Source organism: Denticeps clupeoides, chromosome 2 (assembly GCF_900700375.1).
Source record: "Denticeps clupeoides chromosome 2, fDenClu1.1, whole genome shotgun sequence".
NCBI classification, from domain to species: domain Eukaryota; kingdom Metazoa; phylum Chordata; class Actinopteri; order Clupeiformes; family Denticipitidae; genus Denticeps; species Denticeps clupeoides.
Genome location: NC_041708.1, coordinates 34,771,965 through 34,788,835, shown reverse-complemented (window position 1 = coordinate 34,788,835; position 16,871 = coordinate 34,771,965). Strand labels below are relative to the sequence as shown.

General features: G+C 42.3%; 1 protein-coding gene across 3 annotated transcripts in view; it reads left to right on the top strand.

Annotated features, from left to right (window-relative positions):
- The window catches only part of sema5a (sema domain, seven thrombospondin repeats (type 1 and type 1-like), transmembrane domain (TM) and short cytoplasmic domain, (semaphorin) 5A), a 98,922-nt gene that overhangs the window by 39,923 nt on the left and 42,128 nt on the right, over positions 1-16,871 (top strand). For all 3 annotated transcript variants that reach the window (XR_003748925.1, XR_003748924.1, XM_028970384.1), the window contains exons 5-10: positions 2,623-2,685; positions 6,258-6,356; positions 8,977-9,190; positions 10,601-10,886; positions 11,921-12,056; positions 14,907-15,111. Coding sequence is in view for 1 of the 3 variants with exons in the window: in XM_028970384.1 (XP_028826217.1) it covers positions 2,623-2,685; positions 6,258-6,356; positions 8,977-9,190; positions 10,601-10,886; positions 11,921-12,056; positions 14,907-15,111 (1,003 nt within the window). In the remaining 2 variants the exon portion in view is untranslated. The remainder of the gene's footprint in view (positions 1-2,622; positions 2,686-6,257; positions 6,357-8,976; positions 9,191-10,600; positions 10,887-11,920; positions 12,057-14,906; positions 15,112-16,871) is intronic.

The window sequence follows — 16,871 nt, the reverse complement described above, 5'->3', positions numbered from 1 at the left end:
ATCTCATTAAAACCAGTACTTCTGTAGCAAGAATAGCATTCCATGTTTGTCGTCACGACGGACAGTGTGAGGAAAGAATTTTTGTGTGCAAGCCCAGCCCAAACATTTATGCTAATAGGAGCGTGTGTTGAATATCTCAGAGTTATTGACCACTGTTACTGAATGTGTGTTTTTATGAAACAGCTCAGTTTTGTCATGTTTTTAGGAACTGCTTTGGAGGAAAATGGTATTAACATTATCCAGCTATGGCATCATTGATCTTTCCTCGGTATTATGATACCATTAATAAATGCTGCAGTCAAATGATGAATTAATGAAGTAATGACCATTTCTTGTGCAATTTGTAAAGCGCAGACCGTTTGACCATTTGTCAAGATAATGGTTTCGTTAATTACACCTAATCCAGCGTCAAACGTCACTTGTATAGGCTGCTTTCAAGATTGGCCACAGGGAGGTGCCTGCCATTTGTTTGGGCTAGAGTGTAATATGCGTGAACTCCCCACGCGGACCCCGCCGAGCCTCTCCACTGCCGCATGTGCATGCCAAGTCTTTTGCTGACACGCACTTTGTTTTTAAGGGTGACTGCCCCCGAAATAGCCCAGATTTGGCCTGGAATGCGAGCTGGACTGTTGTCAAATGGACGTAGCGGTGGGTTCGCCGCTGCAGCCAACCCCTGGGCTCCCGGTCCATCTGTGTGCGATGATGTGCCCGCCCTCTGCCATTGTTTACACAAAGCCCCGGTCCGAGAACGGAGTGCTGAAAAACCTCGGTCCTCTTCTGGTCGCAGGTCGTGTTTTCATCTTCCCATCCTTCAGGGAAAGGATGACGAAGAAGCTAAAATAAGAAGATGGGAGGGTGAAAGAACTGTAATATATGTAGAGTGTGGCGCGTGTCTGCTAATTAAGTCAAATTGAATTTGTTTTGGGACAGATTAAAACAAGAAAGTGAAATGTCGATTTGATACACAATACAACAAAATGTGTCTTATGCTTTTAAGCCATGACCTCAGTGAGCAGTGGGCAGCACTGTGTGGGGACAGTACTTTGCTCAAAGGCACCTTGGTGTTTCAGTATTCGAACCCACAACCTTCCGGGCCACCACTGCATTGTTAGTTTTTACTGGTGTGTAAGCATTGGGTCTGGGGTTCGTCAATAGAGCTGTCAGGCATAAAAAGTTTGGCCCAAACACGACCTGAGCCCCACAGAATCTGGCAAGTACAGCCTTTAAAGCCTGAACATCATTCATTCAGGTCAAAATTACTCCATACCGCAGACTAGGCTTTCGTTACGGGCAACTAAAATATAATTGCCAGAGGCTGGCGTCCATTTTACCTGGTCAGCCACGGGCCTGACCCTGACCCTACCCATCGGGTTTGTCCAGCTCGATAAAGATGTCCAGCTGTATTACTTTATACCTTTTCTCACTATGAAATGGTTCCTGAAATATCATATCAAATATGGCCGGTCTGGCAATGCTGGAATGCCCTTCCCTCTCTGTTTCTCTTCTGAGATAAGCATCGAGCAACATGCTAAGCCCTTAAGATACCTTTAAGATTAATGTACATGTAATAATGTTTGTGCATGTATCATTAGTGCCCCACAAGTCTGATCTTTCTCATAATCTTGCATCGGCTACTAAATCAAACAGCCGGAAAGATTATCGGCGCTTTAATTCAAGAATTCTGTTTGTCGAAATAGCGCATTTTACATTAGTTAACGTGAACTATGTGTTACCTCGCACAACCAAAATTTCTCCCAAGGTTTTTTTTTTTTTTTTTGTTCTCAGAAATGTTTGCAGTGGCTTATGCAGTGTTTGCACTATTTCCTCTTCCCCCTCCAGGCCATGGAGACATACGAGCCGCGCTCCCTCATAAAGTCCTGATAAAAGATTCTTCAGGCTCCACTGCAGAGGAAATGGAATAAAATTTCACCCAAGTGGTTATATTTCAACCCCTTGGTCATATTTTATCATGCATACATTAAGTAGGATAAACCTGCCTTACTAAAGTTTGTTCCCCATTTCAGTCCCTCCTTAAAGGTCTCTATTTGTGGAAAGATAAGATTGTTGAACTTTTAGGAGGTAGCAGATTGTGCTGTAATGTAATTGTCTTAAAGCGTTCGTAGATGAATAGCATTGGAAAGTGTGGCTTGCATATGTTTAACTGCGCTTCTGCCACTGCATGAATGGATCAATAAAAGGCCACCAAGAACTTTTTTTAGGATAAGGGCAGATTTTTTTTTGTCTCTTCAGACAGCTTTATCTGTCCTTTCTATAGTTAAATTTGAAAAGTAGGTCTGGTTAGCCTTGCACAGACTCACATTCAATCACACTCACATTCAGGCTGCAGAGACCGAGAAAAGATTTTCCCCTTCTGCGTGACTGTGAACCAAATTCATTCCATTATCCTCCCTACATCCAGCCAGTCCGTGTCGACCAATCTCGCTTACCCCCTGTGACAGTCAGTAATACACAGCTGAACAAGCTGTAAATGAAATTAATATAGAATTCCGGGAGTTTTGGGGAAATGTCCGGCAGCACCTGCGGCCCGCTTTATGCTGCTTCCTGCTGGATTACGCCTGGTGAAACTAACACTGTCTGTTGTATTCGCTGTCACCTCCACAGGAAGCTGAGTGGCATTGTGACGAGTTCACCAAAGGAGCCTGCTTCAGCCGGGGCAAGTCTGAGGTGAGAATTTTACATATCCAGTTCAGGCTAGTCGAGTCATTAATGGCCTTTCCATTACCTCGGAAACTGCTCAAATTGAGTGGTGGTTCAGCTTTTTTGTGTGTTCTGGCATGGTATGAGGAGGAACGAGAGGCATGGACAGTTGGTACCACTGTATGGAAACCCAGTCATGTTTCAACAGCATTTTGAACATTTCACTTCAACGGAAAAGCAACTTTTGTCTCCACACAATATCGGTAAAGATTACCTCTAGTCTGCACTGGATAATTAACATCGGGGTGAATTGCAGAGATGCAAACATCTTCTACGTTTACAGATTGTCTTCACATCAGGAGGGTCCCATGCGTCTTACGTTACGTCTGCTCCTCCCCATAATGTGGCTGAATGGCATTAACCAAAGAGAAGAATGGCCCCAGCCAGCCCAAGGCTGAAACTGCATTGCGTGTTTTAAAGTGGGTTGTGAACAAGATGCTCAGAAACAACAATTACCAAATGTTGCATGGGCGTTCAGTTCAGGAGGTCATATTTCAGAAGGGGTCATATGAGAAGAAAATAGCATTTTAGAACATAAGATCAGCCAGTGGGAGCAAGTTTGAGGTGGGTCACACAGAAAGAAAGTTAAGGTAATATTTGCGCACCAGGGCAACTAATTCAGGGCTGCCAGCAATCAAACATCTGCTATGAAATGCTCCCATGCTCACACAAGAAATCTCACACCAAGTCTATTACCATTGAAATGTTTAAGAGATGTTTACTCCCATATGCTGGACCAGACTAGACAAAACAGTCATGCCAATCTGTCAATGCTGCACGGAACTGAATTGAAGTTCAGAACAGTGTTGCCAGTTTTTCAGGCTTCAAATTTGACATTGTGGTTAAAAAAGGTTGAACACAATTTGGGCTGCTTGAAGGACAATTTGGCATTTATTTAAAACACGTGCGCCTACGTTAGTCTACTCCATAATTGTAATCTAGACAAAGAAACTATTAAGCCATTATAAAATAAAAATTAACCAGAGCAAAATGATTATGGGGACAGAAGGTCCTTTTTTTAAAGAAAAAAAAAAACGTATACAAATAAGAGACATGTGCAGAGAGACATGAGACATTAAGCCTTAAGGTAGAGATCATCACTAGTGGAAAACAATCACAAATTATGTAAATTACCAAGATAATTGCTAAAGGCAGGGATATAAAGCACTGGGCTCTGTATTGTTTTAACTTTTGTTTGTGCCATAACAAATGTGCACGAATCTCACAAGAGCCTGAAAAATTGAGTTGTACTCTAAAGCACAGCTAAATTCTGCAACGTGGACTCCCAGCATGCATCAGCTCATGGCCGAGCACCGGGGAGATTTATGTTTCACACAAAACCTCTACCTCTAATTTAAGGTAGAGAGCAACAATGAACAGTGAGACTAGCGGGGTTTGGGAAAGTGGTCTTGCTGGTCAGTGCTGGACTGTTTTATATAGCAGGGACGCCTGCCAAGTGTACAGTGTACTGTTGAACTCACCACCGTCCCACCGTCTGACCAAGCAGCCAGAGGGTCCCGGGCTTGTTGCCATGGTGTGTTCACCTTTGTTTGCGATGGCTGAGTGAACGAGAGCAGAGTCAAGCCATGGTCTGGCGACGCGGAGACGCTTTAACCCAAGGCCACGCTACTCTGACCCTGGGCTTGGAATACACTTGAGCTCTTCAGCCACTTCCCGGGCCTTCACTTGCCAGCTGGGTCTGACCCTCGGGTGAACCCCAGTGCCTGGTGTACATTTAAGGGGGGAGAGTAATTTTGATTGTGAGAAAAAGGCCTGGAGAAGGTGAGCCCGCGATCCATAATAAGCATTACGCTGCCCAACATGTGATTGTCATTGGGAATTACAGGCTGAGCCACCTCACCCTTGAGCGTGTGGAATTTTTGTGTGTTGTGTTGGCTTTGCATATGCATGTGCATTTATTTTTTTACTGTGAAGTTTTCCTGTATGTCTTTTGCAGACTGTAATGGACAAGACCAATGAATATTATTTCTAAAGGACAAGACGTTACAAACAGATCTCAAAGACAATTAATAAACACATCACACTGATATGTGGCATCAATTTAAATGTACATATATTTACACATGAAAGCAATATAAACATGTTTAATGAAAATTACATGAAATATAACCCCTGAGATTTAACTCCAGAGACCTTCCAAATGCACATTATGCATTTAAAAATGTTATATTGGTTAAGTTGCCAAAATGTACATTTTAATACTTGGTCACAATCGTGACCACTGGGAAACAACATAGTCCTTTTTTCCCAAAATCTTAAAATAAAAGTAGTGATGACAGTGCCCATTAAGCACAGAGTAATGAGATATCGTTCATTTTTTTCCTCATAACTTTATTATTGCGCTTCTCAACTCCCATCCCCTGAAACATCACCCACCACACACTCAGCTGTAACATTAACTCACCCATTACATAGTCTTTTTAAAAATATCTTGTGGATAACATTTCAAGGGGATGACTTTGACATTCTTGACAATAAGCTGGCGTGTCAAGAAGACTGAAAGATATAAACAGGTTGTCATGCACAAAGTGGTACTCAGGAGGTACCTCAGCCTATTCAGCAAGTCAACACTTGTGCCCTGTTCAAGGCTGTATCAGGAATGGGAGTGTACCCTCCTCAGTAGGGCTCCATATTGTACATGTACCCTGTAGGTGATGGAAGACTCTACAGCATGTAGCTGGATCGGATTGACTTGCCCTTGATGAACTGCATTCAAACACACGGTTTGCCAGCAAGGTTGGCAGAGTTGTGGGGAAAATTCAAGGAAATTAGCCCACACCCTCATTTCCCAATCCAGGTCCTATTGCACAGGCATCGACCACTTCAGGTCCTATCACTATCACGGTCACTTTCCACTCCATTTCTCTCAAGTGTGGGGGCAACGGCAATGCTACAAACAGTCGGTCCAACATGTAGGATAATTTAAAACTGTATTTAAATAAGTCAATATTGACTTACATTCATTCCCAATTCAGTACAATGTATTATGCTAGCGGTCACAAAATTGGTCACTTTTTTGACCATTGGGATTAAAATGAGTTATGGAGAAGGCCGAGTAAAATCAGGCACTCACTCTCACACTTTATGAGTTAACAAGCATCTTGATGAGGGAATAAAGTAGACCTTCTCCCGGCTCTGAATTTCTACTAAATCAGAGTCTGGAGAGGGAGCGCCCCTGAAAGCGGCGTGATTTAAGGGACTCCATATTTCTTATCTAAAGAAATAAATCAATAAAACCGGCCCCCGGTTCACAGGGCTCATGCTACCGCATATGGCAGGCAGAAAAATTTCAGAAAGGTTGAGAGCACTATTTCCTTCACAAGAACAAATACAGAGCGGGGTAGAGACGTTGCCCGTGCCCTTTACCGCCCTGTAAAGGGAATTCACGGCCTCTGAGGAGTGGTGTGAATCAAAGGTCATCAGCTGCACTCTCAGATCAATTGATGAAGTAGCAGACAGCACATCAGGCTGTGGCGTAATCCCTCATCACGCGATTCTTCCCTTTTCACTCTCCACAGGAGGACTGTCAGAACTACATCCGCGTCCTTCTGGTTAATGGAGACCGGCTCTTCACCTGTGGAACCAACGCTTTTACCCCCATCTGCACCAATCGAACGGTAATGAGCCAAACTTCCTGTGTCTTGCTAATGGGCCCCATCATTACTTCAAATAAATGTGCCCTGGAAAGTCTGGCCCGCGCCAGACTCTAGGTCCTGCCTGTTTATTGGCCGTCCTGCCATGGGACGTTTGTAATGTCATCTGTGTCTATCCTGAGCTATAAACAGCATGGTCACTGAACTGCAGTGGCTGCTCGTTGCTATGGCGACTCATGGTAAATGTCATGACCTTTGGGATTTAAGTCCATTGTTGTCAAAAGCATGCTTTTTTTGCTTGAATCTCTCATGGTTTATTGTGCATTGTTGTTGAATCCTGCATTGCCTTCTTCCATGAAATGACAGTATAAATCAGTTCTATGTTACTGGCGGACCATCCATATAAGCATGTAACTTATGAGCAGATTACAAACAGGAACAGGCATTTGATTCATCCAGGCTCAGCATGCAAGTAAGTAAATGTTGTTTGAAGTCCCTGCTTTAATTGGCAGGATTATATGTAAATCCAGTCTTCAAAAGTAAGCAAATGAAGATGACAGTGATATTATTTGCACTGATGATGGTCCGCCCAGCATGGCTTTGAAAAACGAGATGAATTAGTGTCTCAGAAGCTGAACGCTGCTGAGACGGAATGCTGCACCGTGCCAGTGGGGAGTGTTGCATGAAGAATATCAGGAATTAAAATAAACCACAGAGCTCTCTGTGTGCGTAAAATACACACCATAGATCTTCATCTTCAAGAAGAAAAAAGAGCCACTGGTGATGCTAAGTCACTGCAGTGTCTTCCCCTGAGCACAGCTGGCTGGGTTGTGAAGTGCCCTCTTTCAGCCTCCTTGTTTAAAATGCACATTGGGTGGCATGTCTGTGTCCGCTGAAGCTGTGAAATGCAAACGTCTGAAGGTGGTCCTTCAGTGCCCGTCGTTCATCTTACTGAAAACCCAAAGAAGAGCCCCTCATTAGGTTCTGAGCTGCCACTGTGGAAGTGGCCAAGGAACTGGAAGTCTTTGGCTTCAGGTGGCCATGCTAATGCACCCAGCCTTCTGTGGCCACAAAGAATCGCTCTGTGCTTTTAAGGAAGCTGAGTCTCCATCGGTCGCCACCATGGACCACTTCCACTCACGATTTTCTGGATTAGCCATAAGGATGCCATTCAGATGATGTGAGAGGTGTGGCCAACAGCCTAAGAGACAAGATTATGATTCAGCATCAAACAGCAGACCAACTGACCTTCCCTGGGGGCTGTGTGATAAGAGAGCTGTCTGCTGGAATACTAATGCATCTCCTTATGTGGACGTGTGGAACAGCCACCACCGGCTATATCATTTCAACCTTGGGGTGCTGATTTAAATCCATTATTGCATAAAATGGAATTAATATTCCATATTCGGACTATAACCATATCTGCCCTAATTATAGAAAAGGCTGCATGCTGTTAAAACTATAATTTAAAGCATGTAACAACATTAAAGAGTTAAAGAGGACAAAGAAGATGCATTCTAACCTCTCTTTTTAATTTTGACTAAGAACAGTTATAAAGCCATATTGTTAAAATTCGGAACATGAGGAATGCTGGTTTAATGTAGTATCTTGAGGCAGCTGAAGTGGGCAGCAATATTGATGAGATTTTATGATAGCTTCTCCAGCGCAGCAGATGGACATTCGTCACTGTGCGCAGGAAAGGCAACCTTCTGCATTGTAAAGTTACATTAAAATTACATTAAACCTAAGGAATTGCACCAGTGATGCAGCCATTACCAGCTGCAGTTGGCCTCTTCCTCTCGCGCTAATGTCACTTTCCTTACGGGATGCTATTTGTTCTTTTGTGTGGATGCATGGTTAATGTCTCAATGATTTGGTTATATTCTTATAATTTTATTTTCATATAAAGACAGTCAGAATAAATATCAGAAGATTTGCATATAAGCACCAGAGCACCTGGCTGCCAAGTCAGGAAAACAAAGAGATTAATATTCAGTGTCTGGCTAGAGAGTGAGAAAGAGCTGGAGACAGAGAGGGTGAGCCTAGATGAATCGGGTGAGAGGTGGGGAGAATCGGGAATAATAAGCATGTTGGAGGAAGCGTTTTAGAGTGGAGGTGAGGTAAGTTCTGGGGTTTAGTCATGGCCATGGTGAGTTGTGGATATTGGTGGGTGTCTGTTGAGGGGAGAGTCAAAGTTGAGTGGGTGGGTGAGTTATGGAGAGGGGTATGGCGATGTGGGGATGGTTGTGGGTGTGAGTTGTGGATTGGATTAGGCTTGAGTTGGTTAGAGCTGGTGTCAATACTGCAGAGTAGGTGGTATTTGGAGGAGAGTGGGTTTGGGTATGAGTGAAGGCCATTTACAAAGTTTATGTGAGACTTCTGGAGAGTAGGTTTATTGAAGAGAAAAAGTAGTGATTGGTGGATTGGTGGTACATCTTGTCTCTAAAGGAATAACCTTGCAGTTCTGTTACGCAGTGACATTTTGAAGGCCGATCCTTCGTTCTTCTTGGATTAAGCACTTTTTACGTAACTGTAGCCTTGTGTTTTTTCATCTTTCCTATTCAGCCAATACCAGTAATCTGACTCTGAATCTGTCTGAATACACTCAATCTTCCTCATATCCATTCCTTTTGTTATGCTCTAGCTGACCAACCTGACCGAGATTCATGACCAGATAAGTGGAATGGCACGCTGCCCCTACAACCCTGTGCATAACTCCACGGCCCTCATCACCTCTAGTGGGGAGCTGTATGCTGCCACAGCCATGGACTTCTCTGGGAGGGACCCGGCCATCTACCGCAGCCTGGGGGGATTGCCTCCTCTCCGGACTGCCCAGTATAACTCCAAATGGCTCAATGGTACGTCAAGAAACTTGAGGCGTGGTAATGGTGGTGTTTTCATGGCTTGCAGTGTCTGTAAAACAAACCATTATTCTAAAAGGAGTATAGCCAACCCCTCTCTTGAGAGCCACTGCTGGATTTATCCCTCATTAAATACCCCCGGTAAAAAGAGCTGCCAGGTCCATGCTCTTTTGACCACAATGACTGTCAAAAGCAGGACTATTGGCTGCTGAATATTGCATATTCAGTGCTCTCCTGAGCCTGGGACTTGTGTACTACATGTGCATCTGTTGGCTATCTGAATACAGTCATGGTCCATGGGCAAAACGAATGCAGCTTTAAGAAAATAATAAATGCTTTACAAGTGACTGTGAGTTGTTGGGGGGAAAGTAATAACTATGCAAATGCTAAGCATTGCAATCTGAATTGCCACCTAGGCAGTTCCGTCCCCTTCCCCCGTCCTTTTTTTATTACTGCAGACAGACTGAATGTGAAAAACTTTATTGTTTATTAAGCTGTGAGTCATCATAATTCATAATGTGAGTCATCTGGTATTTCAAAATTTTTGATGTGTATGGCTGTCTCAGAAGCACATGGCCGGTTCTAGCTCATTATGACATTGAGAGCCTAAGGTCCCGGTCAGGTCCGTACTCTGGACACAAGCTGTGGAAAGATGCCGTTATGTTTTGGAGAGCATTCCTGGATTATCTATGGGAGACTAGACAGTCCCAACTAGTCCGCTGTAAAACTTTGAAACTAGCTGTCCTTGTAAATATTGATTGCAGTGACACTCTCTTTTCGTCCTCTATCTATTTCTTGTTGAGAAGGACATAAAAGTGATGTTCCTATCTGACACAAAAAAAGCAAATCAAGTCCTTAAGTGTTTGATCTGACTTCCCACCTGGATCCTTCACCTCAAAATTGAAGAGCTTGCTTCATTTGTTGGGTAGAAAGAGGAGGTCAGCAACTATCTTGTCAGTGAAGGATTTTATCTGATTCGCATTAAAAGAAAATTGAAAAAAATAAATTCATGTTCGTACATACAGGGCTCACTGGAGCCTCAAAGAAAAAAAGCTTTAATAACAAATTTTATGGCAAATTGATTTTTTCTGTCTTATTGATGCTGTGCTGAAGAGCAATGACTGGAAAAATGGCCCCTCACACAAAGTGGGATTAAATCACTGTCAAGAAGAACAAACCTCTGTGTTTAAAGTCAATAATGTCATAAAAATTAACATTTTGCTGATGAAAATCTGCACCCAATCATCAGTTTTAAATGGGGTGGCAATCACAGGAAAACCGTGAGTTTGTTGAGGTCATTTTTTTACATTTTTGAATGAGAAATGAGTTTGTTCAGAAAAATGTGAGATATTAATAAAAACAAAAATAACCTGCCAGGCACTGCTCATATTCTGTATTTATCTACAGAGCCCAACTTTGTGTCATCGTACGACATCGGCAACTTCACCTACTTCTTCTTCCGGGAGAATGCTGTGGAGCATGACTGTGGCCGGACGGTCTTCTCACGGGCAGCCCGGGTGTGCAAGAATGACATCGGTGGGCGCTTCCTGCTGGAGGACACCTGGACCACCTTCATGAAGGCTCGTCTGAACTGCTCCCGGCCCGGAGAGATCCCGTTCAGTTACAACGAGCTGCAGGGCACCTTCTTCCTGCCGGAGCTTGAACTCCTTTATGGCATCTTCACCACCAACGTGTGAGTTCAGTGGTAGCAAGCCTGAGCCTGTTGCCGACAAATCAGTTTCCGCTTAAATGACAGCGAGAGCTAGAACTGGTGATTCACAGCCTCCTGGATAGACTGATGCTGTCAGTTGATGTTGTGTGTATATGGATGGCCAAGTGTACCAAAAATGATGCCTGTTCATGTTCTTATACATTTACCATGAAATGTGTCATTAAAATATGGAACAGACACAGGGTAGAAAGTAAGCAGGTGGAGAGAGGGGCTTGTAATTTAATTTGTTAATTATTTTGCATGTCTTATGAGACAAAAAAAACGTATCAGTAGGTTTTCACTGTGCAGTGATTCCTTAGACACACATCATCGATCCAGTGGCTTGCAATTTTATAACCTTCATCTATAAATCTAGATGGAGCCATCATTTGTCAGAAAAATGTTCTCCTTTAATTTCCACATTCCCCTGTGGTTCTGTTCACTGCTTTAAGTTACAGACATAGAGAGAAAGAAACTGGTATCTTGCTAGATAAGCGTTAAGTATATGTAGAAAGTGCAGGTCATTTACATTTACATTTACATTTACGGCATTTGGCAGACGCCCTTATCCAGAGCAAACACCAAAAACGAATGTAAATGTTTTATTTTTGTTTGCATGTTAGCGCTCAGTTTGTGGTCATAGTGAACTTTTCTGCCAATTGGTTATATATTTATAGAATTATTTAATGTAATAGAATGTTTTTCCTCTTTTCCTGCTCTTAAAAAGAATTGTTGCTTTAAGTGCTATCAGAAGTTCAGTACTAACATTTATCATGAAATGAATTCTTTATGCCTTTGTGTTTTTTTATCGTTCTGTATGTGTGTATATTTTCATTTCCAGCAAAGCAATTATGGTTTAAATTAACATTTATAAAAGTATACTCTTTTAAATTAAATGTTGAAAATCGTTGTTCACAATAGTTGTGAAAAAAGTCAAAATAGTTTTGTACACGCCCTACTATACGAATGTTTGTTTAAGACCTAATATATGAACACGTATCGCTTGTAACCCTCAGAAACAGCATCGCTGCCTCAGCGGTCTGTGCGTTCAACCTGAGCGCCATCACCCAAGTGTTCAGTGGACCCTTCAAGTACCAGGAGAACTCCCGCTCTGCATGGCTGCCCTATCCCAACCCTAACCCAGACTTCCAAGTAAGTCCCCACTGCAACTAAAACAACAGGAACATTTAAATTCTCTGCAGGCAGGCATGTTCACAGCCCTCTGAAAGCAGAATTTTATCCGGGGCTCATCTGGATTACACCGACACCTACAAAGCTGGAATCTGACACTGGATTCCTAACGCCCCACTCCCACATTAAGTTGATGCGTCCGCTTTTAAATAAATATATTTGAATTTGTTTTTATTCTTTCAAAGATTTTATTTATTTATTCATCATATTCCATTTTTATTTTTTGAAAGACATCCAGTTATGAAAAGAACACAAACCGGCGCATGTTGTCTGAGACAAAAAAAAGGCAGTTGGGGAGGACTGTTTGTGCTTTCTGTGTGTGTGTGTGTGTGTGTGTGTGTGTGTGTGAACCCACGAATCATTGTTTTCCAGCCTGTCTCTGCCACGCTCATTAACTTGCTCCTCAATCATCGCCTCATGAATTTATTAATAACCACCTCACATTATAAAACTCCTCAGCAAGAAATTTACAGTCGCGCCGACCTATAAAAGTGTCAGTGTTCAAATTCTACAGAGTGTTATGGTTCTTAATAACTTAGCACTGTTACCATCATTTGTGAATGACACTTAATGTTAATGTACTGTTCAAGAGCTCGGTCTTTTAACGAAATTAGCTTTGCGTCCCCAGATGGTTTCTTGACTCAGTGTTGAAGTCTTGCCGGTTTGAGGGACCCCGGATGTGTTAATGCTGAGTAGTTGCTGGCTCAAGCGATAGCGAGTGGCTTAATCTGTTCCAGTTTAATGTGGTTTTAATTCGCCTCATGACCCATCACTGCACAATCTTGACGAGTTGCATGTTCTAAAGTATTCTACACTTTAGTTCCAGGGTCCTTAAAATAGTCTGGTCAGCACACGTTTCATTTTAAGCTCAATCTAGAGAGGAAGATCTACTTTATAAAAAAACGTCCTTATGTTCCCCGCGATAATGATACCTGAGGTCTAGACAGAGGGGTGGAATTTTTTAAAGCGAGAATGAAAATGATCCTTTTTGAGCACAGTAGGATGGGCTTAAGACTGTAGCTTCACAGTAAGTGGACCACACTTTATCTGGGTTGCAGTTGCGTAAGTAAAGCCTTATCAGGGCTCTTAATTTGTAAACTCGATATTCTATAGAAATCGAACGAGAATTGCTGGTGTCTTCCTCTTGTAAGTCGCTTTGGATAAAAGCGTCTGCTAAATAAAGTAAAGTAAAAGTAAAGTAAAGTAAATCTGCATGAAGTTATGTATAATATTAAAACAGCCTGCCTGGTTAGCATTGTTCTGACAGATCTAATTTGCATAAAGAAGAATAGGCAAACCCTGACTCTCAGTTGTGACAGCTCATCAGTTTTAGGTGTCATATAAGAAAGCACCACTAGATGGAGTGGGCTGAAGTTTCAAATGAATTGTCAGCTGATCAAGAACCTGCACAGTTTATATTGATTTATATTGCCTAGCTACATTAAATATGAATGATGAATGATTTGGAAAGTGCAAATATTTAATATAATTGTGTGCAAGCTAATTTTAGGGCATCAGTGAATTTAAGTGTCAATATATCAATATTTAATTCATATTGAATGAAATTTTTTTAGAGATGAATGCAGATGAAAAGTCCAACATGTTGCATTATTTTCATGAGGCATGCTTTGTAAACCCTGCTTTGTGTTGTTCCTGAAATTTTTGATAGCACGCTGCTAATCTTCCCAACTTGTCACAAATGGGTTTGCGCATATTTTGCCATTAATAGTGTTTTTTCTGGATGAAAACATTCCTCCACATTTGCAGAAAACATTGCGTCAACTTTCTCCGAGTTTTGAAACAAATCAACTTTCTCACTCCAATCAGACTTGGAACGAGTGAAGGACGACGTCACGTTGGCGCACCTCGGCCTGCGCTGGAGCGTGGGATATGCGATCAATGTCAGGCTGCAGCCGCTGGCTGTGCTTTTTGCCGTCATGTTGTTCGGTTAGGGGTGAATTGGACCCGCCCCCCTTTCTGTGCATGACCAGCCGTGCTCTGTCCCTGAGAGTCTGCTGCGCCTTTCCCAATGAATTTCTTGCCTCTTTGCCCTCCCACCCTTCCTGGCTTCCCGTGAAGCGTTTGCCTGAGGATTGCTGGGGACTGATGCGGATGGAGCGCCGGCGGTGTTGATGACTGCGTGGGGGACTGATGTGGTTTCTCCACACTTTCATAGTGTTCCTCTCTTCCTTCCTCGCTAACATACACGCATGCTCTCACACAGGGGGGCTAATCTGCAAACAGATGATGTGTTTGGCTAATTAGTGCGTTATAAAGTGCAGTGTTTTTGGCTCACATTCACCCTCCCCTTTCCCTTCATGCATTTCTTCTGTGCCTACGTCTCTCTTTTTTTTTTCCACTTCACTCTTATAATTCAATTGTTCACGGATGTATGATTAATGAGTTTTCCTAGCAGACTTCGAGAATTAATGTGCTTATAATCCATCCAAAATCCATATTTGGTTGGGTTGTGGGCCACAAGCAACAGAAATCAAGTTTGTGATGTCTGCTGACGTACAATTTTATGAGAAAGAGAAGCAGAGTAAATCAGAGTAGGATGGGAAGGTGGGCATGTGTGATGTTTTGATAAAAGGGGGTTTCAATGATATGGTACATGAGAGCTTTCAGTCATTGATATGGGCTCCTCCCATATTTAAATTTCTTTTAAAGAAATTTCTTTTTCACATGATGAGTGTCTAGTTCAATAATTATGTCCGATTCATGAAAATCCCAGTGCGCTTACTATGTTTATTAGAGGGCCATGATTCTCCCTATTTCTCTTACTCTTATTGAATGTGTCTCTCTCTGTAGTGCGGTACCATAGACTACGGCTCCTATGTGAACCTGACTGAGAGGAACCTGCAGGACGCACAGAAGTTCATTCTCATGCATGAGGTGGTGCAGCCCGTGTCTCCAGTACCCTACTTCATGGAGGACAATGTGCGCTTCTCTCATGTGGCTGTGGATGTGGTCCAGGGCAAGGACATGCTCTTCCATATCATCTATCTGGCCACAGGTACGTATTTTACTTCTCCTGCTCTTCACTTAGCCACGTTCTCATGTGAAAAAAAAAAAAAAAGTTTCAATTACCCTACAATTTTTTAAAATTTTATTTCTCCCCAAATCTGCAGTCTGCCGTTTCATGTATTTAAATTATTCAGAATTGCACAGAGCTCATTAATTACCCAGAGTTCATTAGTCAAGAGCCGGGTGCATTTTAATCTGCCACTACTGTGTTTGTTGTTGAAGATTTAACAAAAAAACTAAGACACATGGGAAAATAAACCCAGACTAATAACTGGTGGTCCAATTGATTTGCCGTCTTTTGAAGTGTGCAACAGTTGGCTAACAGGCCTGGCACAGGCATAAAAAGTAAGCCAGTCATGACGCATCAAAGCCGGCGAACACAGCATGTTATCCAGATGCACTGCAGAGTACTTCGACTATGGCATCAATATGGGGAAATAAGTCAAATTTGAATCAAAATTTTCAAAAAACTTACTTGTGTTCTTTTTAATATAAGTCAGGAACTCATCTTCAACTCATCTTTTAAAAAATATTTTTAAAAGAACATTCCATTTAATATTTGTCCCTTGGTTTTATTGTCCTTTCCACTACACACTATTAAACAATATTTTCGCAAAAAATTGGGGGATTTCTAGAGAAAGCAATGGAGAATAGAGAAATTAATTTTATTAATTTTTATGTTCCATTTGTTTAAATATTTCCCAGAATTACCCAAAGAAGGATAATAGAACAATTACCCGTAGGTGTGTGCTGACGTTAAACGCCAACAAATTACATCCAGACACCTACCAAAGGAATACCGCTGCCATTGAGTGACCCTCTCAACCAAACACGAACTTTTTCTCTCAACAGATCGAATCAGCAACGTACAGGGTACGTGTCCGTACCGCATCTTTTTTTAAGGGCTTGACACCTGTTTCCGGCTGGGGCTCAGTGGACTTACTGAAATAATCTTCTCATTGTATTGCTGGCCATGCAGCTCGATTAAAACCATTCACATGAGGACGCAAGCCACTGTGCGACAAACAGTGCCAAGGCTATCAGTCAGCTTGCTGATTTGCTCAAATGCAATTAGGTGCGGAGCATCTACACCAGGAACAAAGGCTTTGGATCAGGCAGAGAGTTTCATGCAGGAAGGGGGAAACGTGAAGTGTTTACTTCACCATTGGAGAAATCTGGAAGAACTGAGTTCCCACTGCTGTCCCTACCCGTAACACGGCGTAGCTCCACCATATTACATGGCGACAATGAATAGCTTTTTAATAATACCTCATCCTGGGGAATAAATGAAAGGTATTGTCATTTTATTCTCCACTGGCGGTTTAATTAAATGGCTTGAAAACACGCCTCCACCCAGGACATTTAAAAAAAATATATATAGTGTGAAAGATATTTATAATTTAAAACCAATATTAAAGTTGATGTAACAACCCCTGTAGGTTCCAGGGAACATTATAATCCCTTTTAAAGGCGCTCAAGCTTCAAAATGTAATATTTATGAGTTTGATTCCATGCTACCAGGGAGAACAGGGTTCTCTGAGAGATGGACAGTCGCCGTCCTTGCTCTTTCGAGGAAAATCAGGGACACATGCATATTTGATGACTGTGGAGACAGGTGACCGTTTTCCCCTCTGAATGTCGGATGACAGGCACGGGTGTGGCTCTCCTGGCAGCCTTTTCACGTCAAAGGCCGATACAAAGATTTCTTGTCTCTCTACAATCCCTCTCCTCCCGGATATAAAATTGGAA